The 19,652-nt window shown below is 44.5% G+C and overlaps 1 protein-coding gene across 4 annotated transcripts in view; it reads right to left on the bottom strand.

The window, feature by feature from the left end:
• The window catches only part of PACSIN3 (protein kinase C and casein kinase substrate in neurons 3), a 59,545-nt gene that overhangs the window by 14,768 nt on the left and 25,125 nt on the right, over nt 1–19,652 (bottom strand). For all 4 annotated transcript variants that reach the window (XM_040328231.1, XM_040328233.1, XM_040328232.1 and 1 more), the window contains exons 3-7: nt 17,593–17,749; nt 14,080–14,315; nt 8,845–9,000; nt 6,817–6,992; nt 5,256–5,376 (exon numbers count right to left, since the gene is read on the bottom strand). In XM_040328231.1, coding sequence (XP_040184165.1) covers nt 5,256–5,376; nt 6,817–6,992; nt 8,845–9,000; nt 14,080–14,315; nt 17,593–17,749 — 846 coding nt within the window. The remainder of the gene's footprint in view (nt 1–5,255; nt 5,377–6,816; nt 6,993–8,844; nt 9,001–14,079; nt 14,316–17,592; nt 17,750–19,652) is intronic.

The raw sequence follows: 19,652 nt of genomic DNA on the forward strand, positions 1-19,652 counted from the left end.
CCCTGGTGCCGAGTACAACTGCCTACAGACCGGAATGGGTATAGGGAGCTCTAATCAGGTATGTGCCAATATATTCTCAGTCCTCCAAAAACACTCAATCCAAGGCTCTCCTAATGGTGCTTCAACTCATAAGGCTTCCTCAGATGCAGCCCACCACAGAAACACAGAAGGGTACAAACTTCTTGTGCATTACCACCAAATGGAAATCCCCAAAGACAAATGGCTACTCACAAAAGTAGTAAGGCTCCATTCACAATAGCGTGTCGCCAAAGTCACGTGATTTCCCGTGCAAGCTTAGAGCAGGACTTTGATCTGACTTTACATTCTCTGTACCAAAGTCGCATCAAAAGTTGTACCAAAGTAGATCAGGCCCCTGACTGATGCATAGTTATGTCGGAACAGGAAAGGGGTCGTCCCCAAATGGTTCCCACAAAGTTGGGAGCATGAAATTGTCCAAAATATCTTGGTATGATGACTTAGGAGGTCCCTTTACTGGAACTAAGGGGCCAAGTCCAACCACTGAAAAACAACCCCACACCGGAATCCCCCCTCCACCAAATGATTTGGACCAGTGCATAAAGCAAGGTCCATAAAGATATGTATGAGAGCGTTTGGGGTGATTGACTGGCCTGCACTGAGTCCTGAACTCAACCCGATAGAACACCTTTGGGATGAATTAGAGTGGAGACTGTGAGCCAGGCCTTCTTGTCAAACATCATTCCCTGACCTCACAAATGCACTTCTGGAAGAATGGTCAAACATTCCTATAGACACTCCTAAACCTTGTGGACGGCCTTCCCAGAAGAGTTGAAGCTTTTATAGCTGCAAAGGGTGGGCCAACTCAATATTGAACCCTACGGACTAAGACTGGGATGCCATTAACGTTCAAGTGCATGTAAAGGCAAGTGTCCCAATACTTCCCAGTATTTCTTTTTTGATGCCTTAGAGCAGGGGTCTTCAAACTGCGGCCCGAGGGCCAGAAGTGGCCCTATGCTAGCCTTTATCTGGCCCTTGGGGCACAATTCCTCCCACTGATATAGGGCACTATTCCTCCCACCGACAACAAGAGGGCACTATATCTTCCACTGATACCAATGATGGTATTCTATTCCTCCTACTAATAGGGGGAATACGCCTCCTCCTATCGACCACCAACCCTGAGGCCATATTTATTCTCACTGATGCTGGGCCTGTGACATTGTCTGCCCCTGCTGGTCACAATCCGGCCCTCCTAAAGTCTGAAGGACTATAAAGTGGCCCTTTGTTTGGAAAGTTTGGAGACCCCTGCCTTAGAGAGACACACTGTTTATTATTACCATGTTTAATTGTCATCTTTTTATCATTTACTTACACTCTGCATAGGCCTCTATAGACTACTATTGTGTTGCTTAGGGTCTACTCACTCTTACTTACAATGTACAAATACCTGGAAAATGCAAATAATAGCACTGGGCTCAGTGCATTACTGCAAGGCAGTGGGGTGAATGGGTCCGTATACCCTTATAATTCACAAGAGATCCCTTTTGCTAGAGGTTGCATGCCTTTAGGGCTCATTTACACTTGCTTCAACATGCTTTTGTGATATGTTTTTGATGCTTCAATTATGTATTTTTAAAGGTTTGGCTTGGCAAATGCCGTGTGTGTTTTGATATTCTATTTGTTTTAAAGGGGCCCAGCAGAACCCAAGCTCAGTCGTACCCCCATCCAGGAGATCCCCAGCTAATTGGCACCCTCATTTAGCAGTTCCCCCGCCTGCTGATCCCCCCCCCCCCACTCAGTAGTAACCCCCAGCTCTGCTGATTCCCCCCACTCAGTAGTAACCCCCAGCTCTGCTGATTCCCCCCACTCAGTAGTAACCCCCAGCTCTGCTGATTCCCCCCACTCAGTAGTAACCCCCAGCTCTGCTGATTCCCCCCACTCAGTAGTAACCCCCAGCTCTGCTGATTCCCCCCACTCAGTAGTAACCCCCAGCTCTGCTGATTCCCCCCACTCAGTAGTAACCCCCAGCTCTGCTGATTCCCCCCACTCAGTAGTAACCCCCAGCTCTGCTGATTCCCCCCACTCAGTAGTAACCCCCAGCTCTGCTGATTCCCCCCAGCTCTGCTGATCCTCTGGTTTTCCGATCCCCTCTCTCTGGTCCCCACTCATCTCTCACTCTGTTGCACTCTCTCTCTGCGCAACACATCTGACATTGCCAATTTCTCCTGTTCTGGTCCCCCATCTCTGCCGATCCTCTGCGGCTCAATGCTCTCCCTCTGGTCCCCGCTCACTGCCGATGACGTATTTTTTGTTTGCTTGTTGGTTTCCCAGTGCATGCTGGGATCTCTCATATCTGCAATACCTCCAAAACAAAGTAAAACTAAAGCAGAATAAAAGCCCATAAAGAGCTGCAGGTCTGCTAGTGAGCTTTGCCACAGACTTCTATGAAGGCTTTGGAGATGCTTTGAAGCACCAAGAAATGGGGTATCGTTTTTTTAAGTGAAGCAAAGCGCAACATGTAAACAAGACTGCAAGCTAACCATTTTATTTAGTGACAGGTGATTTGATTGGCATTCAGAGTGCTTTAAAAAAGCGTGTCCAATGCCACATTTTGAACCAAGTGTAACAAGTCCGTAATGCATCTGATGGGATTGCAGACTCTTGTCTGGGGTAATTGGTACTATGCTGCCTTGCACAGAACTATACTGGCTCGCTGCAAGGTAAACTTCCTAGCGATTGTTATAGGACAGGTCGGGGTGTGCATTATAAAATATGTTCCTGAACATAAAAAAAAAAAACTGCAAAAGATGAGAAAAAATATAAAAAAATAATTTTCTATACAAAATGCATCAATATCAATACTTGCTGGATAAATCCAATTGATTCTCTTTACCTAAAAATGTCCAACTGCTCAACCCACTTAGGCAATCTCAGGACTTACAGTGGCAAAAGAGTTCAGCGCGAGTTTAACACAGGAAACAATGGAGGATGTTTATCTCTGTATTACTGTAACTGCTATATATATATATATATATATATATATATTTTTTTATGAGTTTAAGAATATTTCCAGTATCCGGCTAGAAGGAAATTGCTTTGTCAAGGTTTTTATTTATTCTACATGATAAATTGCGATTTCCTTATTTATTTAGGAATAATATATTTCACAGTACTTTATACAGTGAAAAGTCAGGATTTCGTATCCGTATCCGTATCCACCTCCCAACACCCCTTACACATGTTAGTGCCCATACCACACTTCTACAAGACACATGTGCTGGGGCAAGGCCAGATCTATCATTAAAGGGGTGGTTCCCCCTAAAACAAATTTCTAACAATACATTCGTAAGACCCGTTAAACTGCGGGTAGGCTGGCTTTTGTGTTGTTTTTTTAGTACATACCTCGATACCGCCGTTTCGTCCCTTGGCGGTGGGCGTTCCTAGTTGATTGACGTTCCTCCGACGGGCGCATACTGCGCGTCACGACTGTCCGACAGAAGCCGAACGTCATTGCGCAGGCGCCGTATAGAGTCGGCTCTATACGGCGCCTGCGCAGCGACGTTCGGCTTCTTTCGGAAAGTCGTGACGTCACGTAAGTGCCCGTCGGAGGAACGTCAATCAACTAGGAACGCCCACCGCCAAGGGACGAAACGGCGGTATCGAGGTATGTACTAAAAAAACAAAACAAAAGCCAGCCTACCCGCAGTTTAACGGGTCTTACGAATGTATTGTTAGAAATTTGTTTTAGGGGGAACCACCCCTTTAAGCACAGTATGCCGTTGCCTATAGGTGGCGCAGTCAAAGGGGCAGTCTGGAAAATAAGACCATTCGTCTGGATTTTGCTGATTGGGCTACAGCGGATTTCCGTGGACAATTGTCCGCTGACATCCGCCGCTCAATATGGGTGAATAGAGTGTCCGATCAAGTCTGCCTGAAAAAAACGGCACGCAGACCTGAACGGACAGCCCGTGTGAAAGGGTCCGAAGTTTACAATTTGGTTCTGTCAAAAAGCATATTGTTATCAACTGCTTTTCCTGCCAACAGTACATAGATACACAGCCTCACAGAAGTGGGTCTTTATCCGAAAGGCCGCATATATGTGTACTACTTCTTGTGCTGGGAGCGCACCGCACAACACGCTCCCAGCACAGAGACTGGGTTCTCACGAACGATCGATCAGAGCCCAGGACTCCTGGTTCCCGGTCATCTGATTGTTGTGATAGCCTCCGATTGCCCATCGCATGATCAGTCACTGTATAGCCCACCCTGGTCTTTTCTGTCTTTTCTGAATTGAAAGATACATTGCGCCTTTCTCTCCTTGCAGGGGGAGAAAGATGTAAAAAAAAAAAAAAAAATGCAATTAAAAGAGAAGTATGGAAATCCATCCCCCCCCCCCAATCATACTTGCCAGGGGACAGATGCTGCACCTGTCACCTCTAAAACTGAGAACCGCGCGATCGAACACCACCGGTCGCTCGGTTCTCACAGCTCTCTGCTCTGACGCATGCAGGAGCGGCTCTCAGTAGCTCGCTGAGAGGCTGAGCTGGGTGCCAGTCAAGGCATATGAGCGAATCACGACTTCATTGTCGCGATCCTTACCGAGGCCTGGACCGGCTCTGTGACGTCAGCCAACTTCAGCCCACTGTCTGCTGAAAACGGATCACAGGAGTGCAAATTGATCTACAGAAGTATAACCAAAACAAACTTTGGCTGTACGCCTCCTTTAAAATAACGAAAAAAATTAGCTAGATCAAGGTTTCATATAGGTTAGTGCCAGGGTTAGTGTTTAGTTCAAAGGTCAGGGACAAAAGGTCTATAGCAATATATTTTGAGAAGGATTTTTTTGTGTTTTAGGTAGCAAAAGCAAATGCGCACCATTGTTTCTGGGCTGTACTATGGGTACAAACAATGTACAGGAGCAGGAAAATGTATTTTGGGTTGTTCCTTGGTGGTAAGTTACTGTATGGTAATAGCAAGAAAAACGCAACTAAATTTAAAAAGGAATATTGGACCAAAACAATGAAATTCAGCAGATATCCATTACCATTTACCACCAAAAGAAAGCCCAATTTGTCCTTAAAAAACAAGTTATAATCCATCTGGATACACAAAGTCACCAAAGTAGTTGCAAGGATATGTACAGTTTTACTAGGACATGTAAAAGTTGCAAAATTGTGTTCAGGCATTAATATTTATTTTAAAACGCTTCACTAAGGGGTTAAACAATGGAATCCAAGAAAAGTATAACTAGCCTTTCCACAGACTGTAGTACATACCTCAAACTGAGGCCAGTTCATACCCATGCCTGGTCCATGGGTGTTCTTCCACCATTTTAGATCTTGCTGGTCATCAGAGGCTTGGATATTTTGGTACAAGTCTTTGTACAAAGCATGGAAGCTGCAGGAGGGGAAATACACAAAACAAGCACGATGAATGTGAACTAGGTGGAGAACAGGATTACATGTTGATAATGGGATCATAGAATGGATAAATCTGGTGATCCAAAACCTCAGGAGGTGGCTCTAGCCTTTGTGAGGCCTTAGGCAAAACTTGACATGGGGCCCCACTCACACCCATAATGGGAAAAAATAATTCAAGGACAAGGGCCTCTTCCCCACAACCCTGGCCACTGGTTGTGGGGGTCTGCGGGCAGGGGGCTTATCGGAATCTGGAAGCCCCCTTTAACAAGGCGGCCCCCAGATCCTGCTCTTTAATAACTAAGGGTCGGGGGGCCACCCGGTGATGTCACCTGGTGAACCTGCCCCCTTGTGACGTCATTGACTGAGGGCATACTGGGTCATTAATGTCACAAGGGGTGGTGTCACCGATATTCACTTGGTGTTGTTGCATTGGGTAAGTTAGGCGGCCGCCTGATTGGCCTAATTAAAGAGCCGCCTCTGCAAAACTTGCTATCTTAGAAAGCACCTGCAGACTGTAGCAAACACCCGGCTGCATAGGGGAGGGGGGCACTCCATTATAACTAAGGCAGGCCATACACTTTGCAAATTGTTTCCTGCAACCGCAATTCCCCCATCAACACAGACAGTGCCAACAGGGGAATTCGCAGTTTTCCACAGGGGCAGCTATCCCCGGTGAGAGAAAACCGTGATTATCGCTAGCAGGTGCTATAGTCGCAGGCGAGTCCTGTAGGCTGGTTGTACCAGGGTTGATCATAAAATTCAGCTGCCCATTAAAGGTTCGAATCTAGACCAGTTCCGGCTGAACCAGCCGAGATTTGAACCGTATATGGCCGGCCTAAGCTTTGTCCTTCTGCACATGTTCATTACCATTAGTGGGAAACCATGCTCCTTCATGGTCCATAAGGAAGACCCTTAAAGCGGGAGTTCACCCGAAATTCTTTTTTTAACCTTAGATTGATGCTCATTTTGTCTAGGGGAATCGGGTGTTTTTTTTTTAAATCGAAGCCGTACTTACCGTTTTAGAGATGCATCTTCTCCGCCGCTTCCAGGTATGGGCTGCGGGACTGGGCGTTCCTATTTGATTGACAGGCTTCCGACGGTCGCATCTATCGCGTCACGAGTAGCTGAACGTCGGTGCGGCTCTATACGGTGCCTGCGCACCGACGTTCGGCTACTTTCGGAAAATCGTGACGTGATAGATGCGACCGTCGGAAGCCTGTCAATCAAGTAGGAACGCCCAGTCCCGCAGCCCATACCCGGAAGTGGGGGAGAAGATGCATCTCTAAAACGGTAAGTACGGCTTTGATTTAAAAAAAAACACCCGATTCCCCTTGACAAAATGAGCATCAATCTAAGGTTAAAAATTGTCATTTCCGGGTGAACCTCCACTTTAACAAACATGCAATTTTTTTTTTACCTCTCTCTGCTGGAGAGATCGAGATGCTTGTGATAGTCCAACAACATCTCCTTAAAGAAACGGAGGCGCTTCTGCTCAGCCTCCTGGCAGCTCTCAAACTGTTGTTCCATGTCCTCCATATAGCGAGGGTTGTATTTTCCCAACTCATCCAGAGCCTTCTCATAGGCAGTTTTATCCTGAAATAAAATATATATGATTGAGGCAGACTGCTCATAGAAGAGGGAGAGCCATCAGAATACTGGAAGAGCATGTTTGCATACATTGCCACTACTCTGATACCTATGCATTCCATTCCTGACCACCTCCTCCAAACAATGATACTTGCCCGATTTCCATGTTGATCCATTGGTTCCAGTATTACTTGCATCAGTAACACAGGACTAGTATTAAAATCAGGAATTAGAAGTTCAATTTAGGAGAGAAACCACCTAGTATCGAGTAGGTACAAAAGGTGGTCAGCAGTTGCAGTCAATAGGTCTTTCTTGGTACTCGAGGCAGATATAAAAGACACAGATTAATGCAACTCTATATTATTACATCATTAACCACTTCCATACTGCGCCTATTCTGGCACTTCTCTCCTTCATGTAAAAAAAATCATTTTTTTTGCTAGAAAATTACCCGCACACACACACACACACACACACACACACACACACACACACACACACACACACACACACACACACACACACACACACACATATATATATATTTATTAGCAGACACCCTAGGGCAGTGATGGCGAACCTTGGCACCCCAGATGTTTTGGAACTACATTTCGCATAATGCTCTTGCACTCTGCAGTGTAGATGAGCATCATGAGAAATGTAGTTCCAAAACATCTGGGGTGCCAAGGTTCGCCATCACTGCCCTAGGGAATAAAGTGACGGTCATGGCAATATTCATAAATTCAAAAAACAAAAAAAAACAGTAAAGTTAGCCCAATATTTTTTGTATAATGTGAAAGATGTTACGCCGAGTAAATAGATACCTAACTTGTCACGCTTTAAAATTGTGCACACTCATGGAATGGTGCCAAACTTTGTTACTTAAAAATCTCCATAGATGACGCTTTAATTTCTTTTTACAGGTTACCAGTTTAGCGTTAAAGAGGAGGTCTAGTGCTAGAATTGTTGCTCTCGCTCTAACACACGCGGCGATACCTCACATGTGAGGTTTGAACGGCATTTACATATGTGGGCGGGACTTGCGGGTGCGTTCGCTTCTGAGTGCGAGCTACTGGGGACAGGGGCGTTTTAATTAAAAACATTTTTTATTATTACATTTTTTATTTTACCAAATTTTTACATTTTTTTTTTTTTACATCACTTTTATTCCTATTACAAGGAATGTAAACATCCCTTGTAATAGGAATATATCATGACAGGTCCTGTTTATGGAGAGATGCAGGGTCAATAAGACCCCACATCTCTCCTCCAGGCTGGAAAGCATGAGATCGGAAAAAAAAATTCACCGATCTCATGCTTTCAGCCGCGATTGTGGCTTTGTTTACTTCCGGGTACGGAGGCGCCACGTTATCAAGTCATGCCCGGGCCTCCGACGGTCATAGAGATGACCGGTGACTATCTGGTCACTGGAAATCTCTATTCTCTTCATTCGGCGGCGGCCGATTCTTTCTCCGATGGTACGGGAGAGCCCGAAGAAGCACCGGATGGCGGCAGGAGTGATGTCTCCTGGCCACTCCCTGTACACAAACAGCCCCCTCCCTTTCCTTCACAGCCCTTACTTGTAAAGGAAATCTTTCTACCTAGTCCCAGCTCGTTTCCACAAGGTGGCAGTAAAAATATTGATGTCTGAGCTCAATGACAGAGCAACAGAAGCTGCGAGATCTTTTCTACATTATACAACATGGCTCCCCTTCACCCATTCTGCCTTCTTCTGCCTGGGCGGGCCCCCTTGCTCTTTTATCGGCTGCACCTCCCTGATGGCGGCCCTGTTTACGTAGAACAAAACCTATTTCCCTAAATCCCATTGTGTTCTCTGTTGTCAAGCCCAGCCTCTAACCTTTTCTACTTCCTGGTTGCATCTCTCCACCCGTTCCTGAAGTTTACGGATCTGTTCCTGTGACACCGACGTATCTGCTTTTGCGTGATCCTCTCGAACTTGTGCTGCACGCTCATCCTTCCGAGCTGCATGGTACTTCTTTTTAGAGGTCTCCACCTGGAGAAAGAAAAAGCAATAAAGCAACCAAAAAATAATAAGTACCCAACTCTACGACGACCATAATTGAAAAAATAAATAAAAAAAACACGGGAGTCAACACGGCCACTTTTACCTTAAATGTTTGATCATACATTTTTCAGCGCCACCCAAGGATCGGACTTTGGCCCAATTCAGCAAAAACAGATAACATTCAATCTTTTCCTTCTTTATCCATGATTTTCTCAGACCAAATGCTCATTTTTTGAAAAGTTATCAGCCACAGAGAGATTGCATTGATTTTTAATGAGTCGGCTGATTTAGAGATTTGCGTTGTGAGAAGAAGCAGTAAAACACATTCATTACAACGCACTTGAAAATCAGTAAGTGAAGCCTGAGTATTTGAAGGAAAAGAATATAGAAAACAAAGGACTTTGTAGGTCGCCACATGTAACCCCAAAAGGAAGTGAGCATTCAACAGTGTTCATTTTGTCAACTAAAAATACTATTTTAGGTGACTAAAACACGACAAACTAAAAATTCAGATGACTAAAATATGACTAAAAACTAAGATGGCACTTCAGTCTTTTTTGACTAACTAAAACAAAATTAACACTGCACTACCACATATGAAAAAGTAGGGGGCATCAAAGCTGCTGAAAGAGAAAAATATATATGTTTTTCTTAATATTTAACATATATAAAATGTTCAGGTAATACATGCAATGGAATTACAGCCAATAGAGTTTACAGTGCTGCAGCCCGGAGACGGATCCTCCCTGATCCTCCCTGGAGACGGATCCTCCCGGATCCTCCCTGGAGACGGATCCTCCCTGGAGACGGATCCTCCCTGGAGACGGATCCTCCCTGGAGACGGATCCTCCCTGATCCTCCCTGGAGACGGATCCTCCCTGATCCTCCCTGGAGACGGATCCTCCCTGATCCTCCCTGGAGACGGATCCTCCCTGATCCTCCCCGGAGACGGAGACGGATCCTCCTCCCCGGAGACGGATCCTCCTCCCCGGAGACGGATCCTCCTCCCCGGAGACGGATCCTCCCTGGAGGGCAGGGAGGTGTATGAGACACACATGCTGGCCACCAGTTTAAAGCTTTGCCTTTACCCTCTTTTTCATGTTCTCACTGACCCCATAAGGTTTATCTGATGATATAGGACTTTGTTAAAGCTATAGATACATCCATATTCCGCTACGCTTCCTTTGACAAGTGTATCACTGCTGGTATGATAATCTCCTTGCCATGATTTAGTCTCAACTTTGAGAGGACCGCAAACTCCACAGTTTAGGAGTCATTAACACTGCATGCAGCCCATGACGTCACTGCCGCATGCGCTCTGAAGGGACGGTATACCTGTGCTGCGGCCCATGACTCCCAAGGCAGTGACTTTATTATTTCCAAAAATATGTTGAGAAAATGTGTTGATATAACTCAGAATGTGGCACCACATCCAAATGTTAATAGCAAGAAAAAAATGTGGAGTGATACTGTACTTTAAATTGGAAGCCACTAGTAGACCCAAGGATAAAACAAATAAAAAAAAGCACTCAGTAGACTAAAAATTCCAAAATTTATTATGACATTATAAAACAACTAAAATCATGAAATGGATTCAAGAAGGCAAGTACATTTGGTATCATCCCATGTGGGTAGATCCTATGTAAAGACAAGATAAACCTGTATGTAAGCCCATAAATATTGTAAACTTGTGACTTGGATTAAGGGCAGTCTTCCATATTAGGGCCCCACAGAAAGTAAAAGTACCAAGGGATAAATACGTGTTTCGCCTATAGCTTCCTCAGGCGATCCTATTGGTACCAGGTTTCAATGGGAAATTAGAAATGCTCAGCACACAACATGAAAAGGGAAGGGGAGATAAGAGAAAGCAGCTCACAAATAGCCCAAGTTCGAGAAAACCACGTGGGCAACTCATCTCCATCTCTCATAATTCTGCTCAGTTGTATAGATTCCACTGGTGCCCGTGCCAATCCTTGCTGCAATCTAATCTTTTTACCTACACGGAGGCTGGGACATCCACTCAGGATGCAGACTATGTACTTGGCTTCTTAAATCCATTTCATGATTTTTGTGTTTTTTTAAATGTTGTCATGTTAAATTTGGGACTTTTATTCTACCGAGTACTCTTTTTTTTTCTTTCATTTTAGGTCTACTAGTGGCTACCAATTTAAATTCCAGTATCACGCCACATTTTTTTCTTTGCCATTGCCAAAATAAATAAAGATTAAAATATAGATTTGTGTGACAATTTAAAACAGTTTATTGGTATTTATTTTTACTCACATCATAAAAAAAAAAAAATGAATGGTGCATTACCTGCTCTTCATACTCTGTCACTACGGGATTCGTTTTCTGTATTGTGCAAAAAACCTGGCTGAGGACCCCTTCACGCCAATATACGTCAGCAGAATGGCACAGCTGGGCACATCAACATACCTGTACGTTGCCCTTTAAGCCCAGCCGTGGGGTCGCAGGCGCGTGCACGCGACCTGGTCCGAAGCTCCGTGACCACGGGACTCGCGGACCCGATCGCCGCTGGAGTCCCGCGATCGGTCCCCGGAGCTGAAGAACGGGGAGAGCTGTGTGTAAACACAGCTTCCACGTTCTTCACTGTGGCGCCGTCATCGATCGTGTGTTCCCTTATATAGGGAATCACAATCGATGATGTCACACCTACAGCCACTCCCCCCTACAGTTAGAAACACAGATGAGGTCATACTTAACCCCATCAGCGCCCCCTTGTGGTTAACTCTCAAACTGCAATTGTCATTTTCACAGTAAACAATGCATTTTTAGCTGTGAAAATGACAATGGTCCCAAAAATGTGTCAAAATTGTCCAAACTGTCCGCCATTATGTCACAGTCACGAAAAAAATCGCTGATCGCCGCCATTAGTAGTAAAAAAAATTAAAATGCAATAAAACTATCCCCTATTTTGTAAACACTATAAATTTTGCGCAAACCAACCGATAAATGCTTATTGCGTTTTTTTTACCAAAAATAGGAAGAAGAATACGTATCGGCCTAAACTGAGGAAAAAAATCTTTTTTTTATATATTTTTGGGGGATATTTATTATAGCAAAAAGTAAAAAACATTGATTTTTTTTTCAAAATTGTTGCTTTATTTTTGTTTACAGCGCAAAAAATAAAAATCGCAGAGGTGATCAAATACCACCAAAAGAAATTTGGTATATTAGACCAATTAGAAATATTTGTAGGAAAAAAAGGATGCCAATTTTGTTTGGGAGCCACGTCACACGACCGCGCAATTGTCAGTTAAAGCGACACAGTGCCGAATCGCAAAAACTGTCCGGGTCCTTTAGCTGCCTAAAGGTCCGGGTCTTAAGTGGTTAAAATAATTACAGTGCAATCATCCACATACAGAAATAGAGGGGACAATGTAAATAAACAGTGGGTGTTTAGTATCACTTTAACTTACAGAATTACCCCGAGTGTCACTGGGACAGGACGTAAATAAAAAATCCTGGGACACAGACAACAATGTTCTAACCCTTCTGAACTCCAGAACTTCAAAACATTGAGTTCAGCATGTCCAGGTTATGAAGAATAATTTGTCTCTGGTGTCCAATATCAGGAAATCTTTTCCTAGCCATTGGCATCCTGCTTTTTTAGAACAGCAATTGTTTTGTTCAATGAATTTACAAAACTATTTTCATATTACCAGGAAGTCACCATAAGCACTTTGTTATTTATAAACCAATGTAAACCATTGCACACTACACATGATCGCTGTTTACTAAAAACCATGTTCAAGGCAAGTGTGTGAACAGTTGGTGGAATTTCCTGAAAACCGCGCCATTGTGTCCCAGTATAAACTAAGAGCCACATCAGACGCACAATGTAGCAGAAATCTGTAACAAGTACAAATTTATCGGCTTGCTTTCTCACCTTTATCCACTTGCCGAACAGCCGCCGCAGTTTTACTGCAGCAGCTTGTGTCGGCTGGGCGAGACGACGTTATGTTACGGCGCTTCGCCCTGTGGCCATTAGGGGTGTGCGCGCGCGCCCCACCAAAGGCACGATCTCCCCCTGAGGTGGTGCGAGTGCCCGGTGGGCGCGATGACTGCCTGGCACACGCGATCGCTCATGACACAGCGAGAACCGGGCTCTGTGTGTGTAAACACACAGATCCCAGTTCTTTCAGGGGAGACAGGACTGATCGTCTGTTCATACAAACAGACGATCAGTCATGTAAAAAACAGGTCCCCCTTCCCCCTAAAAAGGTGCCAAATGTGGCACCGGAGGGGGAAGGAAATAAGCGGAAGTTCCACTTTTGGGTGGAACGCCGCTCTAAGGGCTCGCGTACACTTACTTCAAAATGCGGCATTGGACACGCTTTAACAACCTCATCTCCGGAAGGCTTTACACCCTTCATAACCAAGCCATTTTTTTTCTAATTTAGCACTGTGCTACTTTAACTGGTAATTGCACAGTCATGCAGCGCTGCACCCAAACGCAAACAGAGCTTTCTTTTGTTGGTATTTGAATGTTTTTATTTTTTATTATACAAAACAAAATAACTATTTTATACTTTCTACTATAAGGCTCCATGCACGCTGAAGCTGATAAACTGCAGTTTATTGGCGTTTTGGCTTTTTAAAGCCCATAAACTGAACTCTATGTTAGCCTATGTGCCCATGCACACCTGTGCGGTTTTTAGTGTTAATGAGCTTTGGAGTTTTTTGGCTTTTTTCTGAACGCCCGAAATTTAAGTTCAAAGTGCCTTTTTTTGGCGGGAAAAAAAACACAAAATGCCGAAAAACTCAAAAAAAGTCAGCGTTTTTTTTATCCATTGAGAAAAAAAGAAAAAAAAAAGCTACACTGAAACACTCTGATTAAAGCTATTGCAAAAATGCAAAAAAAAAACGTTGAAAGGCTCCATGCAAAGCTACTGCCATTTTTTTATATTTTTGTCTCTATACCCTGTAAACAGTCATTTCAGCAAAACATTTTTTTTCCCTTTAGTGACCCTTTAATTTGTGGGGGTGGAGCTTTAAAAAGATCACCCCTTATCCCCAAGTGTAGTTTTATCATGACATACTTACATCTTTCAGCTTCTTCACCCAAGGTTTCTGAGCTTTACTAAATCCATCCTCCGCTTCCTTCGTCTCCCGAAATCCTCCAATCATCTGCTTGTGAAAGGCCTCCTTCTGCCAGTCTCGCACCTTCCCACTGTCCTCGTCCCACAGCTGATTCCGGAGCTCCGTGTGGATCTCGCTGAGGGCATCCGCTGCTGTGAGGAACGCCTGCCAAGCCTTTTCCAGTGTGCCATACTGAGGGCCTGCAAGGCAAACGAGCCGACACCATTAGCAAGTAGCCTGCTGAACATGCGATATACAACTCATGTCTGTCAAAGTTATTTTCTCCTGGTGATAATTTAAACTTCCCCCTGTGTGTGCACCATGTCATTGCTAAGAAAAGAGCTCCACTCCTCTGAGAACTGAGCTATCAGAAGTGATCGATTATGTAATCTAAACCCTGCTGATTGGCTGATTGAGTGTCAAATCCTCACCATTGAACTGAAGGGTTGGAAAATTACCTGGGTGTGAAACTGAACTCATTCAACATCAGAACCCAACTTCATTACACTGGTCTAACCGCAATCTTCCAGGTCCCGTGCCAGGCAGCTGCTCCACTGTATACTGACTATAATGGGTCACTCACTGGACACCACGGCCATTCACAAGGTGACTTCAAGGCATTCTCCGATTGGACAGATGGAATTTTTAGTCATTGAAGAAAAGCAAAGCATTCTGTGAATGGCAGAGGTGCTGAGCGTGACACCATCTGTGGCCATTATGAAGTGGAGCAGCTGCTCGGCACATGACCCAGAATATGGCAGCAATTGCTGTTGTAATGCCAACTACTACAGTGATCGTCAGTTTTCACAGCTGTTCCTCAGGTAGATGTACATACAAGCTGGGCCAAGGTAACTATGCAAACAACATCATATCTAGGAGTTCAGCTTTGAGTTATTTTATATTTCCTGTAACCAATGTAGTTAAGGTGATAGTTAGGCCCCTTTCAGACGTCCGCTCCGCCTGTCCGTTATTACAAGTCCGTTAACGGACTTGTAATACATCCCTATGGGAGCGCGTCCGTTAGCGGATGGAGCATCCGCTAACGTCCGCGTCCGTCGGGATCTGGTTTTCGGACGGAAGAAACGGAACGGAAGAAAACCCTATTTTTCTTCCGTCCGGCGGAACGGAACTGATGCAGACGGACAGACGGTCCGTCTGCATCCGGTTCCCCATAGGGCAGAGCGGAGCTGAGACAGGGCGGTCCCTGCACCGTGTGCGGGGACCGCCCTATCCGCCGACAGCTCAGCGGGGATCCCCGCTGAGCCGACGGAGACACACAGAGCGGACCCAGAAACGGTCCGCTCCGTGTGAAAGAGCCCTAAACGTTTTGTTTTTTTGTTTCAAATATTTTATTGAATTTTATAAAACAAACAAAATTCCATAAAAATTCCAACAGCATGTACAATAATATAATAGAAATAGATATTCCATTAAAGCGGAGGTTCACCCTAAAAGAATTATATACCATCCCGTCCAGCATACTTGCGTCAGCTACAGTATGCATTTTTTTTTTTTGCGCTGTATTTACCGTTTAATCCTTCAGTTTCTTTTCAGACTCCCGCGGGAAATAGGCGTTCCTATGAAGAGGGGAACGTGATTGACGTCCGGCTATGGCGCGTCACGCGTTCCGAAAATAGCCGAAATAGGACTCGGCTGTATACGGCGCCTGCGCAGTCAGCTCCTAGTCCGTGCACAGGCGCCGTATAGCGCCGTGAAGAGCCAAGACCTAGTCCGGTTATTTTCGGAACGTGTGACACGCCATAGCCAGACGTCAATCCTGTTCTCCTCTTCATAGGAACGCCTACTCCCCGCGGGAGTCTGAAAAGAAACGGAAGGATTAAACGGTAAATACAGCGCAAAAAAAAAAAAAAGAAGCATACTGTATCTGACGTAAGTATGCTGGATGGGATGGTACATAGATGTTTTTTAGGGTGAACCTCCGCTTTAACAGAGCATGTACAATAATATAATAGAAAAAGGCGTACTCGTTCAGGAAAGTAACTCTTATAAATGTAAATGAAAATAGATAACCTAGCCAATTGTAGGATAAGATTGATGTAAGATGAAATGTCATAATCATAGCTTCATGGCAGCTATTTGATGACAAGTAATTGAGAAATTAAGTTGATTGAAATAAGATTATGTCATCTATGAAGAGAATAGAATTAAATGAACCTTTAAAGAAATATAAAGTTAATGTGTTGTAGAATAGCTGGGGGGATAAATTAGGCTAAACCGGGGCCAAGTTCCTTCTCTTGGCTTTATCTGGTACGAAGGTCAAAAATCCCAACCATTCAAAGCATCTTCTATTACAGTTGGTATATCAGATATTTTTTTATTTTTTATTCTGTTTATTGAGATTTAGCAAAAATATATCATACAACATTTGGACGTGTCAGTCGGACACCATCCACACGTGGCCATGGCCCAATCTATTCCACCTAACTAGCATAGTTCAACTATCTAACACAAAGTGAGACAGAGCTGGATTCATCCAAATATGAGCCGAAGGTGACACACACACACACACACACACACACACACACACACCGCCCCCAATAGCTAGGACATGCCAATTTTACCGCTGCTTCCCACGCCTTGATTGTGGCCTTGATTGTTAGCATTAAAGGCAGATCCGACCTGGAGCCCCTAAACAGTGCGAATCTGAGACTTTCACAAGACTCTAGATGGGCCGCCTCTAGCACCATGGCCGCATCCCCATCTGCTAGTAACCACCTACGAGCAAAGACCATCTGACCCACCAGGTAGTACTTCTGCCAGTATGGTAGTGCCAGTCCCCCTTGATCACCAGGTTCCTGTTATACTTTAATGCCTATTCTTGGGGATTTAGGTGCCCACAGGAAAGATGAGACAATACTATCAATCTTTTTAAAATACGATTTTGGGGCCCATACAGGCGCATGTCTCAGGAAGTAAAGGGAGAAATTTCATTTTCAACAAGATGATCACGCCGTACGCAGTGACCCGGCGTAGTTTAGGCAGTTGTTCCGACGTGGTTGTGAGCATGCGCAGTGGGATGCGTCCATGTCTCTGGGCATGCGCAGTTTGTGATACGTATCTGTCTGGCGCTCGGCCCATCATTTGCATGGGGTCACGCCTCATTTGCATGGCTCACGCCCACTTCCACCTACGCCGGCGTACGCCTCCGAAACCCAGCGCAGCGTTGGGAGCACTGGCTTGGTGAATTACATGCTTGCCTCTCTGCGCTGCGTTGGCGCAGCGTACATTGTTTGCGCTACGGCGGCGTAATGTGCGCCCGCTCTCTGTGAATCTGGCCCATGGTTTTCACAATGGTATTGTGATACGTATTTATTCCCCCCCCCCCCCCCATTTACTTACTTTAGATTCTTAGGCAAGTCACAGATTTAGGGTTACTTTTCTAATAAAAGAATTCTAATCATTAAAATACAGATTTTTTTTTTTTTTGGATTGTCTACTGTGGATTTGGTAGCTTACCCTTCTCCAGGTTGCTCTTCCACTTGCGGCTCCAGTCGGTCAGCTGCTGTGAATAGGCCTTTTCAATTTTGGCCCTCTCTCGGAAACATGTGACCAAGTCGTTGCATAGTCTGTTCCCATCTTCGATTCGTTTCACTGTGCGGCGGTAATTACCAGACTGGATAAGGGAGATGACATAGGAGATTAATCCAGGTCATAGCATGTACAGCAATAACAAGCAATTTCCCACAGCAACCAGATTCAGTTTTTACTTTGTCTAAAATAACACAACAAACTTGAAAAGTTATTGAAGGTTATCCTGCATTACCCAAGTACACCACCATGGTCATATTACCTCTTCCAAAAATGTGTCATCAGTTTTTGCATTATGGCTATTTCTTTCATGTATAAAATGATGGTGAAATCATTTACATATCAATGTATACATTTCACATATATACCAAAAAGGTTGGGGGATCAAGCAAGGGAATCCAATGATTTGACCAGCTTAACCCCTTAACGCCCGCCGCACGACTATTTACGTCCGCAGAATGGCACGGACAGGCTCCCTCGGGGAGCGATCCGGGACGACGGCGCGGCTATTCGTTTATAGCCGCTCCGCCGCGATTGCTCCCCGAGGCTGAAGCACGGGGAGAGCCGTATGTAAACACGGCTTCCCCGTGCTTCACTGTGGCGGCGTATTGATCGAGTGATCCCTTTTATAAGGGAGACTCGATCGATGACGTCAGTCCTACAGCCACACCCCCCTACAGTTGTAAACACACACTAAGTGAACACTAACCCCTACAGCGCCCCCTGTGGTTAACTCCCAAACTGCAACTGTCATTTTCACAATAAAGAATGCAATTTAAATGCATTTTTTGCTGTGAAAATGACAATGGTCCCAAAAATGTGTCAAAATTGTCCGAAGTGTTCGCCATAATGTCGCAGTCACGAAAAAAAATCGATGATCGCCGCCAATAGTAGTAAAAAAAAAAAAAATTAATAAAAATGCAATAAAACTATCCCCTATTTTGTAAACGCTATAAATTTTGCGCAAACCAATCGATAAACGCTTATTGTGATTTTTTTTTACCAAAAATAGGTAGAAGAATACGTATCGGCCTAAACGGAGGAAAAAAAACATTTTTTATATATGTTTTTGGGGGATATTTATTATAGCAAAAAGTAAAAAATATTGAATTTTTTTCAAAATTGTCGCCCTATTTTTGTTTATAGCGCAAAAATAAAAACCGCAGAGGTGATCAAATACCACCAAAAGAAAGCTCTATTTGTGGGGAAAAAAGGACGCCAATTTTGTTTGGGAGCCACGTCGCACGATCGCGCAATTGTCTGTTAAAGCGACGCAGTGCCGAATTGTAAAACCTGGCCTGGGCATTTAGCTGCAAAATGGTCCGGGGCTTAAGTGGTTAAAGTGTATCGAACAAAAAATTTGATATATTGCAGCATACGAGTCCCTAAATGTCATTTTCTATTCTCATGCACCATTTTCTTTTTTTTAAAACAGCTAATATGTCATAATTACCTTACCCATGCAATGATTTTGCACAGAGCAGCCGAGATCCTCCTTCTTGGGCCCCCTGCTGGTGCTCCTGGCCCCTCCACTCCGCTGAGTGCCCCCAGAGCAAGCTGCTTGCTCTGGGGGCAATTGTGCATGCTCACTCCCAAGCTACCTCGGTGTGTGTCAACCCTGACCCAGCCTACACATTTGTCTAATGACAGGTTTTCTTTATAAAATCATAAAAAGTATTTATAGTTTTAAATTATATATATTCACGGTAGGCAGCTATTAAAGTGGAACTTAAAGTAGAATTACAGGATCTACCAAACTAGGCTCCCTCCCCTACCTAGCACCTATTCTGAATAACCTGTGTAATAAAGTTTTGTATACTTACCTATTTTCAGCCTACTCTGGTCCGGTCACGATATGTCCCTTGTGTCAGCGGCGCTTCAGGGAGAGGAGAGCGCACTTCACAATGGCTGGTTATGCCTAGGAGCAGTGATGTCACTAGGGGTGCAACGGATCAAAAAAATCACGGATCGGATCGATCTTCGGATCA

This window comes from Rana temporaria, chromosome 11, assembly GCF_905171775.1.
Source record: "Rana temporaria chromosome 11, aRanTem1.1, whole genome shotgun sequence".
Classification (NCBI taxonomy): Eukaryota; Metazoa; Chordata; class Amphibia; order Anura; family Ranidae; genus Rana; species Rana temporaria.